We start from the raw sequence: 15,750 nt of genomic DNA on the forward strand, positions 1-15,750 counted from the left end.
TATATGGGTAAGTATGAACTTTTTCACTATGAGGGGAAAAAAAACACAAAGGAGCCAATACAGATCTTTAGAAATACATTTTATTACAAAACAGTACAACAGTTATAACACCCTCTGTAGAGTGTTCATTGGGTCACTGTTAACCAACGAGTTTGTCAAAAACGGTTCAATTTGTTGTTGTTCATTGCTGATTATAGGAAACCCTTGATTTGAAGAGACCTTTTTCAAGGCAGCCATATTTCTATGAAATAACTGGGGAAGCACAAGTGTTGACAATGATACTATTAAAAGGTCCCATTCCATTTAGTGTAGCAGAGCCTTTCCACTGAGTTAACATGTACAGCAGCAGCAGCCTGACTCTGTTTGACCTGAACGGAATGGAACCTTAATTAGTATCATTGTAACACCTGTTTATCTCACTATTTCAGTAGTTCCCAAACTTTTTCTAGCATGCCTGCCTTTCTGAAGTCGACAAAAGTTCCAGCCCCTGACCCCAACCCAAAATAATTAATTATAATTAATATTAACTGAGGATGGAACTGATTAAAAAAGAATTCAAAAGCTGAATATTAGTGAAATAAGATGTGCAGGATAGAATATGCAATTTCTTGTTTGTTTATTTCCCCTACATAGATCCTATTCATGCAAGTTTTTACTTCTCCCCTGGTCTTCTGCACCTCCCCCCTGCAGTGGCTCCACGACCCCCAATTTGGGAACCACTGCACTATTTCATGTCAAAATGGCTGCTGTGAAAAAGATCTTTTAATTATACTTAATCAGTCCCTCCAGAAAGTTGCGATTGCAACAATTCATACAAATTCAACCAATCCCCATGAATTCTGCGCAACCTTGCAATTTTGTCCAAACTCTGCAACTTTTCTGCAAATCTGACCAATCATTACTGTTTTTCACAAACATGTTGCCTTTGATTTTAATGAATTATACAAAAAAAATGCAACTTTATTTTGCAATTTTCTTGTGCTCCTGCAACTTCATTGCAAAAAATGCCTAAAAACACTGCAATATGCATTGCAATTTTTTAGAAAAGCTGCAGTGAAATCAGACATTTTAGGCCGCAACAATCCCAAAAACAGCCTGTCAAATCTTGGAGGGACTGCTTAATGTCATCTTTAATAGGCTACTCTAATAAAAGTCCTCACTTTTCATTTTATAAACTCCACATTTGAACAGTTTTATAATACAAAATGTTTTTGACAAGTTTGGTTTTGCTTTATTAGTTTCTGTATCAGTTCTTATTGCACACTGAGGAACCTCCTTTTCTTGGCTGTGTGTGTATATGCGTGGTGACGCCATTCCACGTCTGCGGTGCTCTCATTCTCCAGGGTGCCCAGTTTGATCATGTACACTAAACGAAAGAACAAGAGTACAATGTTTTACACATCCAAAAAGAAAAGTGGCAAAGAAACAGGAATTCAAGTGAAATAACACAAAATTACAATTTTCTGAGAACACAACTATTCATTCCACACTGTTTATTTCTCTTCCTCAGCCTGTCGTCTCTACAATCAATATGAATTTTAATTCTGATAGATCTGGACCATGTTTAGCTTGGCTTTAAGAGATTATTTGGAGTGTGTAAGTCAGTGTATTGCCTACAGGAGATGGCAGTTGGAACACCACCAGTTTGGAGAAGCAGCAGGAGCACCAGTGTAGGAAGTTAAGTAATGTTGAGCTATGGACAGGGTCAGCAGCCACCTAAAAAACTCAAGTGTACACTATATATATAGAACCTTTTCACTGTTTTAATTTGTCATCACAGCCTTTTCTGACAGTAAATGTTGTTATGTAAGCCAAATATCACTCTCTCCAAAGCAACCAAACTCCTTCAGGCAAAACAATTGCTTTACCTCACGGAGCACAGGAGTTCCTGGTCTACTGTTGCCTCCATCGATCAGTTAGTTTGTGTTATTGTGTGACTTTGGAGAATCTGAACTAACCTTTTAAAACATCAAGGTCACACAACAACACAAACAAGGTCTTCACTTGAAGCAGCTGTAAACCAGCAACTCCTGTGTTCTGTGCGGTAAAATTACTTTTTCCTTAAGTAGTCTGGTGGGTTTGGCGAGAGTGATGCTAAGCTTACATTAACAGCAGCTTCCTATCAGAAGGTCTGTCTGACAGCAAGGTAAAGCAGTGATCCTGTCCACAGCAGTTACATTGCTTGGTTTCCTCCACTGGTACTCCTGCTGCTTCTCCAAACTGGGAGCGTGCTGACTGCCATCTACTGCATTTAGTACATCACGCATCCCTACTTCAAATAATCTGAACTACCCCTTTAAAATAAAGGCATGCTGAGACTGAGACCAGCACTGCCTGTCCAGTATTGGACTACTGAGGTCCTGATGAACCTTGAAGGTTTAACATCTCTTCTTATTGATCAATACTTACATTTCATTTCGAACCTGGGTCCTACTTCTGTCAGCTCAATGTTCTTGTGGTCTGTTTTCTTGTAGGTGTGATGTCTGTAATTAAAAAAACAGCCAATGTATCACTTTTAGTACTGTTTATCTCAAATAAAGCAGTTTGTATGGCATTTACATTGACGGAGTTCTTTCACACACAGACCTGAAAGCGATGAAGTCCTCCTGGTTGGCGAATGTGATCACACGCCTGCTATCCTCCTTCGGCACTGGAAAAAGATACTTGAGGATATTCGATACCTGCGCGAACAGAATTTATTAATTGTACACACAAACAAGAGACTATCAGTGGCATGTGTGTGGCGCGTGATCCGGCACTCACTCACCCTCTTTCCGAGTCGTGAAGTGAAGTTGTGGAAGATGAGGTGGGGATAGGCCTCTGACATGGTGCCTATGTCTGGAACATCGTGCCTCATTACCACGTTGTAAAGGGTGAAATAAGCTGTGGGGCCAAATGGTAAGTGGCACACCACCAGGCCATCTGGAGACATGCAGGAACAGATAAGATATTATTGTCACTGTAAAAGTACAATGAAAAGTTGTTTGGAACAAACCTATAGATGCCTATTTGAGAATGAGGACCATAAAAAATATTTATAGTAATCACGGTTATATGGATGAAAAATCTTGGAACAAAGGTTTAAGTAATTTTCTTATAGTAATGAAACAGACCGCTAACAGTGTTCATTTTGGGACTTTTCAAACATGAAAACTTATGAAAAAAATAGAAGTACAGAATTCTATTCTATTCTATTTTTCAACTTTACTCCTGTGAGACTAAAATGACAAGGGAAAAAAAGTTATTTTCTCAGCATTGTCTCCTCAAAGATTATGATGAACTCCCAAAAATGAGCAGGTAAACTATATTTCATATACAGCACTATAATATAGTACATATTATAGTGTATTTGAATTACACACAGTACCTTGAGGAATTCAATTTGTACAGTAATTTAAAAAGTGTTAGCATTAGGGTTAGGGTTAGCTAGACTTTAGTGCCAGCACACAATGTAGCAAGTGTATTTACTATGCTCAGCATACTGAGTCAGTGTGTTAGCATGCTACTGGACTAGTAACTAGAATAAGTCTCCCTTTATAGCGATCCAAAAATGTTGTTTTCTAATGTTTAATGATAGTGCCCTAACTCTATATTACAAACTAATTGTATACATATATTATCACCCATTCTTGAGAACTGGACAAATCACATCCTATCAAAACAAAAAAACAAAAGAAATGTAACACTCAAATCAATTTTTTGGTTAAAATGTATTTTTTAAGGATTTATATGTATGTAATATATGAAATATGTTTTGGTTTGCTTTTCTGTTTTTTAATTTCTAAACTTGCTCTGTGTCAGAAAACAGTTCAGACAAGAATTCACCACTTCAAAGAATTTGAAAATGTGTTTAGAGCTTCAAACTCTAAAAGTAACAATACCTACTGATAACATACATGTAAAATGTGCTGTTATATAATCTTTGTTTAAAAATAGATTTTGTTATGAGAATGTTGGCCCTTCAAAGTTCCCGTGGCCATTCCTGAGATTTCTGTCAACTCCATCAGACTTTTACAAAAATATGATTTAATCAGGCATAAAAAGGGTTAACTATACTCTACGCTCCTCTGACTCACTTCCTGGTTTAAAAAAGGTGAGAATACTGCTCAAGCACTGGTGAACATTCTATGTTTTGATACATTCATTAAATAATATTGCTATCAGATGTGTCTCAACTCTGTAGTCCTTCTAAATCAAAGTGTATTTGGATTAGCATGAAGAGAACTCTGAGACGCTTTAAAAATAAAATGGCTGCTCTTTACAACCATGCTGTCGAATGAAAAAATGGAACATTTTGTCAACTCTGTCAGATTTTCCATCTGACAGAGGCAATGTCAACATTTCATAAAAATACAATCACTAGGAGCTTGACCCGTTACAACAGCAAATAATAGCCAAGAGTTTGATCTTTTAAAACATATTTTCCAGCATAATTAGAAAGAGTCAAAATCAAACCCCCTCAAAACACAGTTTTGTTCCAGTTCTCAAGAATGAGTGACTTATTTTTGTTTTCTAAGATCTGCTATTTCACCTCTTTTCACAATTAGATTAAATAGTGTGCAGCTGTAAACAGATTCACACACACTTTATACCAAAAGCATAGAGTGAGTGTGCAGGAGAACACAGGCACACAGCTTGAGCTTTGTTGATGGTTGCTTCATGTACTTCCGGTAGCACATATTGACACAGCTAGAGGGACTACTCGCTGGCGACCTGGAGCGAACAGGCGTACCTGGCTGTCCTCTCGTTTCGTGCACGATGACGAGGTCTGTGACGTTGTTGGCTTTGCAGGCTCGCACAAGTGCAGGGATCTCATGGTTTCCTCTGTTCATGCGCTGGGCTCCAGGGAACATCAACTTCACCTCCTGGAACAAGTCACGTAGTTACAGTTACTCTCTGCTCCCTGTTACTCCCCTCTGACAATGTTTTAATAAAGAAAAGGATCTTAAGGAAGGAATTGGCTCTTTTCTCTGACATGTACTTAGCTCAGGTAGTTTAGACTCTAAAGTAGATGTCAGAAGAACATGACAGAGCCCACCAAAGACAGGAATGGAATTATACAAAAGAAACAGGTAACTCAGATGTCTCAGTATTTTGTTCAGTATTTAACCTGCAGCAGTTGCTCTCAGTGGCTAAACTCAGTGTCAGCCACCACCAGTACCTGTAGCTATGAAGCACTAATATTAAATGTAGGAACTACTTTAGAATCTACTGGAACTACTTTATTTTCTACTAGAAAGAAAGTAGTTCCTACATGAAACTGCCTGCAACAAGGCCTGTGGATTTTCTAGAGTAACCGGGTCATGATTTTTTGGAAAGAGATGCTAGTTTTGAATTTTTGAATTCAAATGCATTTTTGGTGCTTTGAGCACCACAAGCTGAGCGTCACCTAGTTCATACATTACCACCATTATACTGGAGAGAAGGCAGACATCTCTGCATCTACATAGATAAACAGTCAGTCCCTGCATGAAGTTGAGATGTTGTGGTCGAAACAACTCACGCAAACTCAACCAATCCCTTTGCACTTTTGTCCACACTCTGCAACTTTTCTGCAGATTTGACCAATCGTTGTTGTTTTGTTTTATTATTTATATTTTTTGCATTTATATTTTTTTTATTTTAACATCTGTCATTGAAATTGACATTTATCAATGCTCTGTGCACCTTTATTTTATAATTTTGTGCTGTTTTGACTGAATTTGAGCTCTAAAAAATGTTGCTTCTTTGTGGAATAACCCCTGGAGCACTTTTTCATCTACAATTTAAGTATATTTTGTTTATGTAATCCTGAGCCTTTTTGGTGAGGTTAACTGAGAACACTGGTTTTGTTCTCCCTGGAACACTTTGATTTTAATGAATTATACAAAACCCCCCACAATTTTATTTTGCAATTTTCACGTGCTTCTGCAATTTCATTCAAATACCTAAAAACACTGCAACATCCATTGCATTTTTTTTAGAAAAGCTGCCATGAAATCAGACATTGTAAGCCACGACAATCACAAAAAACAGCCCACGAAATCCTGGAGGGACTGAATAGCACTACAGGCAGAAGGAAAAATATGGATTTTTGATTTTGGGGTGAACTGTTCCTTTAAGTGTCACTGCTCCGTTTCGAGAAACTAAAGCTATGAGCTCAGAGTTGACCACCATGTGGCTAGTTGACATCATTCTCTCTGTGCTCAGGTTTCATGTGGCTCTCTGTTACTGGTCCACCTGCTGTCCTCACTGAGACATGCAGGACAGAGAAAATGGTCTGACCTTGGCAAACATCTTGAGTCTGGAGCTGGGGTCTCTGGATGTGGTCACCATCACTTTAGGATCTTCAACTCCAGCCCATTTATACTCATCATCCATGTGTGAGCTAACACCTGCACAGACAATGAATACACTGATGAGTAAACAGAATGGGATGAATATGGATATGATGGTGCTATCAGACCGGACATTGGGAATCATTAGTATATAATAACACCAGCCTTCTGCCCCTCCATCGTCGTACTCCACAAGTTTCTGCAGCTGCAGAGCCTCTTTGCGGACCTCAGTTGGAAGAAGACGATTTTCTGCAGAGAAAAGGCAGCTTGTGTTGGTTATATCAGGAGGATTTGTGGTGGGATCATTTACACTGCTGTGTCATTCAAACGACAGGATGAACAGTGGAACTTAAAAATCACGCCATCCTACCATCAAGTGCGCCCTTCAGCTTCTGTTTCTTCTCCTCGATTGTTCGGAGCCTGTCCTCCTGAGCCTTCCTGTACAGGTACTCTCGTCTCAGTCTCACCTCTCGACGCAGCTGCAGGAACACCACACCAACAACATCAACCTGACCATCTGCATGCTACAGACTACTGTCATTCTGATAAGAACATAGAAACGTCAAAAACTATTGTTGTGACATTTTGTGTTCATTTTACACTCCATATTTTTCCTCTTATTTGTAGTGCTGTTCATCCGTTTAGATAGTTTTGGTGTGACTTGGTGAGTTTTGGAGAGATGCAGATCTTGTTGTGAGCAGTTTTATGTAGGAACTATTTTCTTTCTAGTAGAAAATGTGCAGTTCCTATAGATTCTACTGCAGGAAGACATTGGTTCTCACATAAAACTTCTCACAAGGTCTGAATAACTGGGTCATGATTTCCAGAAAGACACACTGGTTTTGAATTTTTCAAATAAATTTTTGGGTGCTTCAAGCCCCACAAGCTCAGTGCTATTTAGTCCCATTATATTTGACAGAAGGAAGACATCTCTGTGACTGATATCTCCAAAATAAGTTAACTCACACCAAAACTGTCTAAGTGGATAAACAGCACTACAGGCCAGAGGAGAAATAAGTATTTTTGATTTGGGGCTGAACTGTTCCTTTATAACTCCATAGAGTGGTAGAAATCATTCATTACATTGTAATGAAGAACACTGACGCCCTCTACAGGAAGGGCCATAGCTGTCTCTTATTTTCTGAGACAGCTGAGATCCTTCAACATCTGCTGGACATTGTTAAGGGTTGATGTTTGATGAGTCTGTGGTGGACAGTGCTGTCCTCTATGCTGCTGCGTGCTGGAGCAGCAGGCTGAGGGTGGCGGACGCCAACAGACTCAACAAACTGACCCGCAAAGAGCCTGACTCTCTGACAGTGGTGTCAGATTTCATCCTGGACTTTTTCAGTGGTGCAAAGAGTACTGAAAATCTGAACACAAGCACAAGTACTGTTACACTGCTGAAATATGAATCAATTACAAGTAAAAGTACTGCTGTCAGAAATACACTTAAGTAAAAGTACAAAGTACTCATTGCAAAAACTACTTTACTTAGTTACTTTTAACCATTTGAAACAAATGGCTCCGCCAGACAAAACAATGTCAGATGAGGTGCAGTTACTGCCATGACTATTGATTAAATATCCATGAATACATTTTTAATTAGTTAAATTCTTCATGGCAATTAATCAATTAATGATTAATCAATAAGATCCTTACTCTAAAATGCTGCCACAGCATTTTGTTTGTATATACCATGGTTTTCATTGATCCTTTTGTGATCAGATCATCACATGCAGAATTGTTATTACACTGTTATATATGATTATAGCTTGATGCATATTTCTGTACATAATTCTTAGATCCATTCTTGTATTTCTATTCATCTTATATTTCCTACATATTATAGTTTTATTTTTTATTGTTGTTACACATTGTAGACAAGGCACATGAACCGTTAAACACTTACACACTTCTTACTGTACATATTTGTTATTGTTGTTATATTATTTATGTCTTTTATATATTGTAGTAGAATGCATATATCCTATATATTTAAAAGAGTATTTCAGATTTGGATTTTGTTTTGGGTGGAACTGAGTATTTGAATGACTTTGTTATCAGTTTGGATATTTCTGGTTGGTCAAAAATATTCATAATATAATTTCCACAAAACTGAGCAGAGTATAGATGATCTGTTGGAACCGACCATATGAAAATACTGTATAATTACTGTAGAGGAGGCACATGCACCTTTACTCACCTCTTACTGTAGATATGTGTTATTACTGAACAGACCGCATGAAAATACTGACAACATTGATTTAACGTGACTGACCTAAGTTTTACTCAGTTAGTTGGTCTGTTCTGCTCCCACTATTTCGACGACTACACCAGGTAAACATAGCTAAGGTTAGCTGTGGTAACGTGTCATTACACATTACATATCCGATCAAAGAACCTTTATGCAGCTGTGGAGAACACTGTCGTGTTTACATTCAATGAGAACACGGTGAGAACATGAGATATCAGCAGTACTACGTTACACACGCTGCTATAATTAAACTTCGTACGTCGGTAGCGTAAGTTCCACATCAAACTATTTAAAAAAAACTTCCTGTTCATAATTTCTTTTAAATCATTTTTCAGCTTACCATGATGTTTCTTCAGCTAGCAGCTAGCAGCCAAGCTCTACTCACATGGAGACCGGAAGACATGCGTATAAGAAGTCCCTTCATTGGCTGACTCGGGAGCCAATGAAAGCGCTCGATACTGACTGCCTAACTTTTTAATATAAAAACGAGATATTTAAGATTTTGGCCCTCTCTGCTGGCAGTGCTGAGCTTCAGAGTGACACCAAAAATAAAATCCACATTTCCAACATGTTATTGTGAAGCCTCTTTCTGTGTACAGCTTATTAAGCAAGATAACACAATATGACACCACCATCAGAGTATGAGGACAGATAACAGTGTGTGTTAGAAGACATTTCCTGAAGCTCTGTCACAGTTAAAAAAAGCAACTTCTCTTCCTGTTTAGTCCATCACATCAATTTAAGAGCCACTGTTACTGCCTGGATTATGTATCCTGTCATTCTGATCCTACTTTTAGCTGCAGGTAAGTGTACAACACACCTTCACCATGAGAGAGAGCTTCAATTCAGATGTTCCTTTACAGAGCTTAAACACTTTATTACTGCTTTATTTAGACAAGTAGCACTTGCTCAAATTAATTTTAAGCAGTGTGTAACTGCTGAAATCTACAGCAAAATGTACTGGTATTAAATCAAAGCAAGTTGACATATTGTGAGAGATGAACATGTCTCCTGATTTGCTAGAAAGTTATGAGTTTTTCTCTTTGTTCCTTTTAAAACACTTACCAGTGCAGAGGAAGTATTAAGGAAGTATTTCGATCTTTTACTTAAGTAAACGTACAAGTACAAATTAGAATAATTTACCCCTTAACATTCACCTTATTAAAAAAAGATGATAGACTGAAGACAAGGTATAACTGTGCTAGTTTTCAATATTTGTGTTTTATTCAGATGAGCTGCATAATTCTCATTCTGTTTAAGAAATTTAATCATTATATATTAATTTTTCATTGCATTTTACCTAAATGTGTATACAGTCTTGACTTGAATGCAATGATGTACATTGATCCAATTTTATGTAAATGAATGGTCAATTAATTTTCTGTTAGTTGACTAAGTGATCCTATTTAAATTGAAAAAAGTACTGATTTTAAACACATTGTTCAGTCATTAAAGAGAACTGAGAATGATGAATTAGACATTTTAAAACAAAGATGAATATAAAGGCACATTTGAGGTATTTTTAGGTATTGATTTGGAATGTTTTTAACAGATTTTTTAATTTTTGTCTGAGACAAGAGCAAGTTTAAAAATTAAAAAAAAAGTGCAAGCAGACCAAAACATTTTATAAGTTACATATATATAAATAAATTCTTAAAGAATATCTCTTTTGTATTGTATTGGGTGGAGGTTATACATATTTACTGACCACTCTGGGTGTGTGTGTGTGTGTGTGTGTGTGTGTGCAGGTGTGTGTGAGGCAGTGTACTGGGAGAAGCTGATCTGTCCCTATGAAGCGCAGCATGAGAGGCTGCTGAGGGTGTGGTGCAGGCAGAGCTCTGCTGACTGCTGCAGCGGCTTCACCTTCAGCCGCACTGAGCGCTCAGTGGACGGAGGCAGGCTGAAGGTGAGCCATGACTCACACTCCTTCACTGTGGAGGTGATGGAGCTGAACCACGGAGATGGAGTGTACTGGTGTGGTCTGCTGACCAACAACGACACCATCATCAAGCTGGCTGAAGCCTACTTTCACAGATGTAAGACATCCATCCATCTATCCATCCATCCATCCATCTATGTATCCATCCATCTATCTACCTATACAGTGGGTGCAAAATCTTGCTAATCTTTAAAGGCTCATTTCACCCTAAAATTCAAAATATATGTTCACATAAAAAATACATACACATGGCACTCAGCTTGTGGTGCTCAAACCACCAAAAATAAATTCGAAAAAATTCAAAACTAGTGTCTCTTTCCAAAAATCATGACCCGATTACTCAAAATAATCCAAAGACCTTGTTGTGAGCAGTTTCATGGAGGAACTACATCTAGTAGAAAAAGAAGTAGTTCCGGTAGATTCTACAGCAGAGAGAAAGTAGTTCCTACATGAAAACAGTGCCACAAGCTGTGTGCTCTTTAGTCCCATCCCAGTTGTACTGACTATTCTGGCCACTCTCTAAATATGTGGGAGTAAGTACAGCTGCATTCATTAGGTTTATCAGATTTATTTTTTTTATCTGAAACAGCTGAAAAACAAAACACTGATGTGAAAGATGCTCAAGCCTCTGGAGCTAATTCTTTGTGGGTTTGCTACTACAAACGACACCTTTCATTATAATTTTTCATTTTATGTGTCCAAATTATGATGAAATGTTGATTAGTGCAGCTTTAAATTCATGCTGACCACGTGTTTTCATCTGAAGTGTATAACAGATTAATCACGTTCTTCAGAAATCATTACCATAGGTAAACCTGCATATATAAATGTTGTAATAACAATCATATTCTGTATATTTTGCACAGTCAGCACCTGAGTCACATTGACATTTGTTTGCCCCGCTCCTTGCAGTCTCTGCTTCTTATATCTGGAGTCTGATCCGCTGGATTCTGCTGCCTCTGCTGCCCCTGGTGACCATGTTCACCAACGTCTATGCAAGGGGTGAGTCATTCTGCTGCTGCAACAACTGATACACACATTTACAGTTCATGTCAGACTGTCAGATGATCAACATGATAGACAGCCAACAGTGAGATAACAGACAGAGCAAACAGGCAGCATGTTTCTCTCTGTAGACTGACTGGAAAAAAGGCTTTGAAGTGCTGAATCAACCTGATTTGACTTCAGGTTCACATTATGAAGATATTAACTAAACTCTCACATCTTTCTCTCACAGCAATAACAAAACGCATGTGTAAGGTAAGACACTACTCATTTTTCATGCAACAAAACATTTGAAGTTTTAACATTTCAAATAGAATTCTATCATCATAATGATATAAATAGATAAATAAAATAAATAAATAAAAAGAAGAACAGTGTCACGTTATGATGTGAAAAGTTCATGTTATGAGGTGTTTTTTCACATCACATTAAGATATTTTCACATTATTACAACATACAAACTTCAATCACGTTATCATAAGAAACTTTCCTTGTTATTACAGTGTATTATAGGGCTGCAGCTAATGATTATTTTCATTGTCGATTAATCTGTTGATCATTTTCTTCATTAATTGATTAATTAATCTTGTCACAATCTTAAAAAATAGGTCCAAACATGTGGAACACACAGACATCCAAATGTTGATCAGTGTTTCCCAAAGTCCAAGATGACGTCCTCAGATGTCTTGTTTTGTCCTCAACCCAAAAGAAGAAGAAGAAGCTGAAATCAGAGAATTCTGGTGTTTTTTTCTGAAAAAATTACTTAAACCACTTAATTGATTATCAAAATAGTTTGCGATTAATTTACTAATCAATTAATCATTGCAGCTCTAATATACTATTTATCAGGCTTGGGGAGTAACACATTATATGTAACAGGATTACAAAAAAGGTAACTGTATTCCATTACAGCTACAAATAAAAAAGACAATCAGATTACAGATACATTTAGTACAAATGGGGATTATGAGTTGGGTTAGAATTTAAAAATAAAGAAGTTATCCTACCTGGAAATTTCAACATTTTTTGTCTTAAAAATCAATCTATAAACTGTGCACAACAAAGATGTTTTGAATAATTTTGGTCCAAATTCTCTGATTTCTTAAATGTGAATATTTTCTGGTTCTTTACTCCTCTCTGACGGTAAACTGATTATCTTTGGGTTGCGGACATTTGATGGACCAAATAACTGATTGATAAATGGAAAAACTGGTGGACAGATTGACTGAAAGTGAAAATAATAATTACAATGAAAGATCTGAAAAAAATATGGTACAAACAAGTAACTGATTAACTGAGGAAGTTGCAGCCCTAAAAACACCATCTAAGGTTAAATAATTTCCCCAGATTTTATACTGTCCTGAATCCAAAACTAACAGAAAGTAACCAAGTTACATTACTTAAATATTGTGATACTTGGATTATATTACTGACTACATTTTTAACAGGGAATTAATAACTGGAATTGGAATACATTTTAAAGTAACCCTCCCAACCATGGTATTTATCTTGTTATAATGTATATAAGAAGCTAAATATTGTTCTTACAAGAAAAGTACATTGTTATAACATGATAGAAGTTATTATGTTTTAGCAAAAACATTTTATAATAATTAATAATTATAAAGTTTCTATGTTGTGATAACATGAAAATATCTTGATGTGTTTAACTTTAACTTTTCACGTTATGACACTGATCTGTTTTGCTGGGCGTGGCAGCAGTACACTGTTGTACTTGAGAGCAACTGGTGTAACATCTTTCACTTGTCTTCCTTCAGGAAGCGAAGGAGCCTGACGATGGTTATGATACTGTGGCCAGAGCTCGGGCTGATCCACAGTATGAGAACACAGCAGGTTTCTCTGAACTGAACTGATGAAGGAAATGATCAACTGGCTGATCACGGCACGGCTTCAACATGAAGAAACCACAATGACACGAGTGATGCTTAACTTTTCAGTGAAGTTGTTTCACAACCATCCATGTCGCAGTGTTCTTTAAAAAATAACCAAACAAGAAATGTTGTTTATGAAGAAATAAGTTTGCATTTATTGGACAAACCAAACATCAGCAAACTCACACAAAGTGTAAAGATGGAACATGTCATGGGGTGAAAAATAAATGAAGAGTTTCACTCCAAAATGTCATACATCCATTTGGAAAAAATACCCGAAAGACCATATTAGTGCGTGTATTTCCATTCTCAGAAATGTTACTTCTGTTTTCACTTCAGAAAGCAGAATTTCACAAGAATTTACCTGATTGGATCTTTCCTGTTTGCGTAATTTCATACTTTTTCAGTGACATTGTTTCCACTTGGTGTACAGATCATTTTTGGAACAAAGCTCTTCAAATATATAGATTTTTTATATACTTTATACATTCTTTTCTTGCTGTACATTTAAGTCTCATGCTTTGCTTGAAACTGTGCTTTCAGCATTTATCCTCAATCACATGACACAGACAAAAAGGAGCATACAGTATTCAGGATCAATGCTGCATAGTTTCAACTTTGGAATATCAAACATAATTTCTTTGTAAACCAACAGAGTGTAACCATGTGTGGGTGTCTGTGTGTGGATGGAAACTGTATGAAATCTGTCAGTTGTAAAACATGTCCAAAAATACACATTATTTGTCTCTGATGCAAGAATGTTATTGAAACATTTTGGTGATGCAGTTTATGGAAGATACTGAACGTCATCTCCGTCTATCATGAGCAGGCAATTTGAGGCGTCAGACAAAAGAAATAACATGTGAAGAGTTCATATCACCACGTACACGTCCTTAAAAAGCAGTGGAAGCAAACCATTCGGAGGATGTGTTCCAGGAGAAAGTTTAGGAAATGTGAACAGCTGTAACCCATAAAAAGCTGCGTCACGTGTTTGACTGTTGAGGACAGTTTCAGCACAGATCACACAAACAAAACCCTGACATTCTGCAACAAAACAAAAAAGAAGCAATAAATAACACAAGGATAAAACAATGAGCAAATCTTGGAAATGTTACTTACAGAGAAATATTAACAAAATTCCATTACACTCCTTTATAGGGATGGTGTTCTGCTGTCCAATGAGAATCAAACAAAAACAAGACAAACAAATGTACGGATTCACTGCACTCTTAGAACAGGCTGTAAGGATGGTAGAGATTCTGATTCACCAATAAAAGGCCAGGACATCAACCTGAACCCAGCCGAGCTACCTAACACTTTACAGTAAGAACACTTAAAAATGGTTCATGAGGAAAGCGGCACGTTGTTCCCTTGTAGTGACCTCCGTTAAGGCAATCGCAGAAAACATGAAGAGAATTTGTACGCAGCCTGCAGGCTGAAGCAGAGGAAGGTGGCCGTTAAATTAACCATGAAGGTTGTACCAGATATTTGACCAGTGGAGGAAATCAGAAAATCACTAGTGATAACTTGTTCACTGTCAAAGTGTTTCGGGGGGGGGGGGGACAGAAGTCAACATTTACACTGGTCTGGTGACTGTTTCACAACAAGATGACATCCACACTAAGACGGCCAAATGTTTGAAATGCTGTGAACACGACATGTGTACACGACACTGAGAACACTGAGAAGGGTTGGCTGCTTGCTATCTGCGACTGGCTGAGTCCATCACCAGTTAGGATTTTTTGGGGTGATTTTTGGCATTTTATTTAGCTAATTTAATGGTTGTCTCCAAGACGTGAGTGTGCACCACTGCTCAGTGACAGACTCTGATTCAGCAACACAGTGCTACAGCTGAAGAATGACTGAGAGGAAAACAGCGTGTAGAGCCAGAATATTTCCACATCTAACGCGGTGCATCAAGGGTTTATTTTCATTAAACCACAGCTGCTGATTGTTGGACCAGTGGAAAGACAGCGAACAAAGTGTGTTTTATGATGAGTTAACACGACAACTAAGCTGGTCTCAGTTCAGTAACAAAGAGAAGCTTGATTTCAGAAAGTGTTTTAACCTTGTTAGTCTCATGTGACCAGTGTGAGATTTTGCTCATTTTAGTGTGTTGGCGAAGTTGTTATAACTACTTTGACGTCAACTTGCACAATTTACAGCATTAACACCAAAATTTAGACGGATAAATCACACTGTTTTTTTTTTTTGTGGTCTACCCTGAACTATGCAGCCAGGAGTTTCATCCACTCTTCAGAGCATTTTTGAAAATATCTTTTTTCAAATTTAGCCAGCTCAGTGTGGACACACTTCAAGTGTGATAACAGGGGAAGTCATTTC

The 15,750-nt window shown here is 37.4% G+C and overlaps 2 protein-coding genes across 2 annotated transcripts; one reads left to right on the top strand and one right to left on the bottom strand.

Moving 5' to 3' along the window:
• Positions 1-62: 62 nt before the first annotated feature.
• imp4 (IMP U3 small nucleolar ribonucleoprotein 4) lies at positions 63-9,061 on the bottom strand. The gene is made up of 9 exons (XM_084729336.1): positions 8,912-9,061; positions 6,688-6,796; positions 6,483-6,566; positions 6,265-6,374; positions 4,733-4,865; positions 2,768-2,922; positions 2,587-2,681; positions 2,410-2,483; positions 63-1,366 (listed from the first exon to the last, which is right to left on the bottom strand). Exons 1-9 carry the CDS (start codon positions 8,912-8,914, stop codon positions 1,254-1,256), a joined length of 876 nt encoding a protein of 291 aa, XP_084585462.1. The 5' UTR covers positions 8,915-9,061; the 3' UTR covers positions 63-1,253.
• A 151-nt stretch (positions 9,062-9,212) lies between these two features.
• Positions 9,213-13,389, top strand: LOC146320898 (uncharacterized). Its single transcript, XM_084729356.1, has 5 exons — positions 9,213-9,374; positions 10,320-10,607; positions 11,423-11,512; positions 11,748-11,770; positions 13,294-13,389. The coding sequence occupies exons 1-5, from the start codon at positions 9,338-9,340 to the stop codon at positions 13,387-13,389; spliced, it is 534 nt and encodes a 177-aa protein (XP_084585482.1). The 5' UTR covers positions 9,213-9,337.
• The last annotated feature ends 2,361 nt before the right edge of the window (positions 13,390-15,750 follow it).

The sequence above is a fragment of the Lutjanus erythropterus genome, chromosome 10, assembly GCF_056507025.1.
Source record: "Lutjanus erythropterus isolate fLutEry1 chromosome 10, fLutEry1.hap2, whole genome shotgun sequence".
Taxonomy (NCBI): Eukaryota; Metazoa; Chordata; class Actinopteri; order Lutjaniformes; family Lutjanidae; genus Lutjanus; species Lutjanus erythropterus.

What these genes read in the sequence shown, in the direction of transcription:
- imp4 (XM_084729336.1), bottom strand. An exon ending in GACTCAAGATGTTTGCCAAG is followed by an intron (nt 4,866 to 6,264) that starts GTCAGACCATTT and finishes GACTTGTTCCAG; the next exon opens with GAGGTGAAGTTGATGTTCCC. An exon ending in CGAAACGAGAGGACAGCCAG is followed by an intron (nt 2,923 to 4,732) that starts GTACGCCTGTTC and finishes GCATGTCTCCAG; the next exon opens with ATGGCCTGGTGGTGTGCCAC.
- LOC146320898 (XM_084729356.1), top strand. Translation starts at nt 9,338, where the DNA reads ATGTATCCTGTCATTCTGATCCTACTTTTAGCTGCAG. An exon ending in CACCAACGTCTATGCAAGGG is followed by an intron (nt 11,513 to 11,747) that starts GTGAGTCATTCT and finishes TTTCTCTCACAG; the next exon opens with CAATAACAAAACGCATGTGT. An exon ending in TAACAAAACGCATGTGTAAG is followed by an intron (nt 11,771 to 13,293) that starts GTAAGACACTAC and finishes GTCTTCCTTCAG; the next exon opens with GAAGCGAAGGAGCCTGACGA.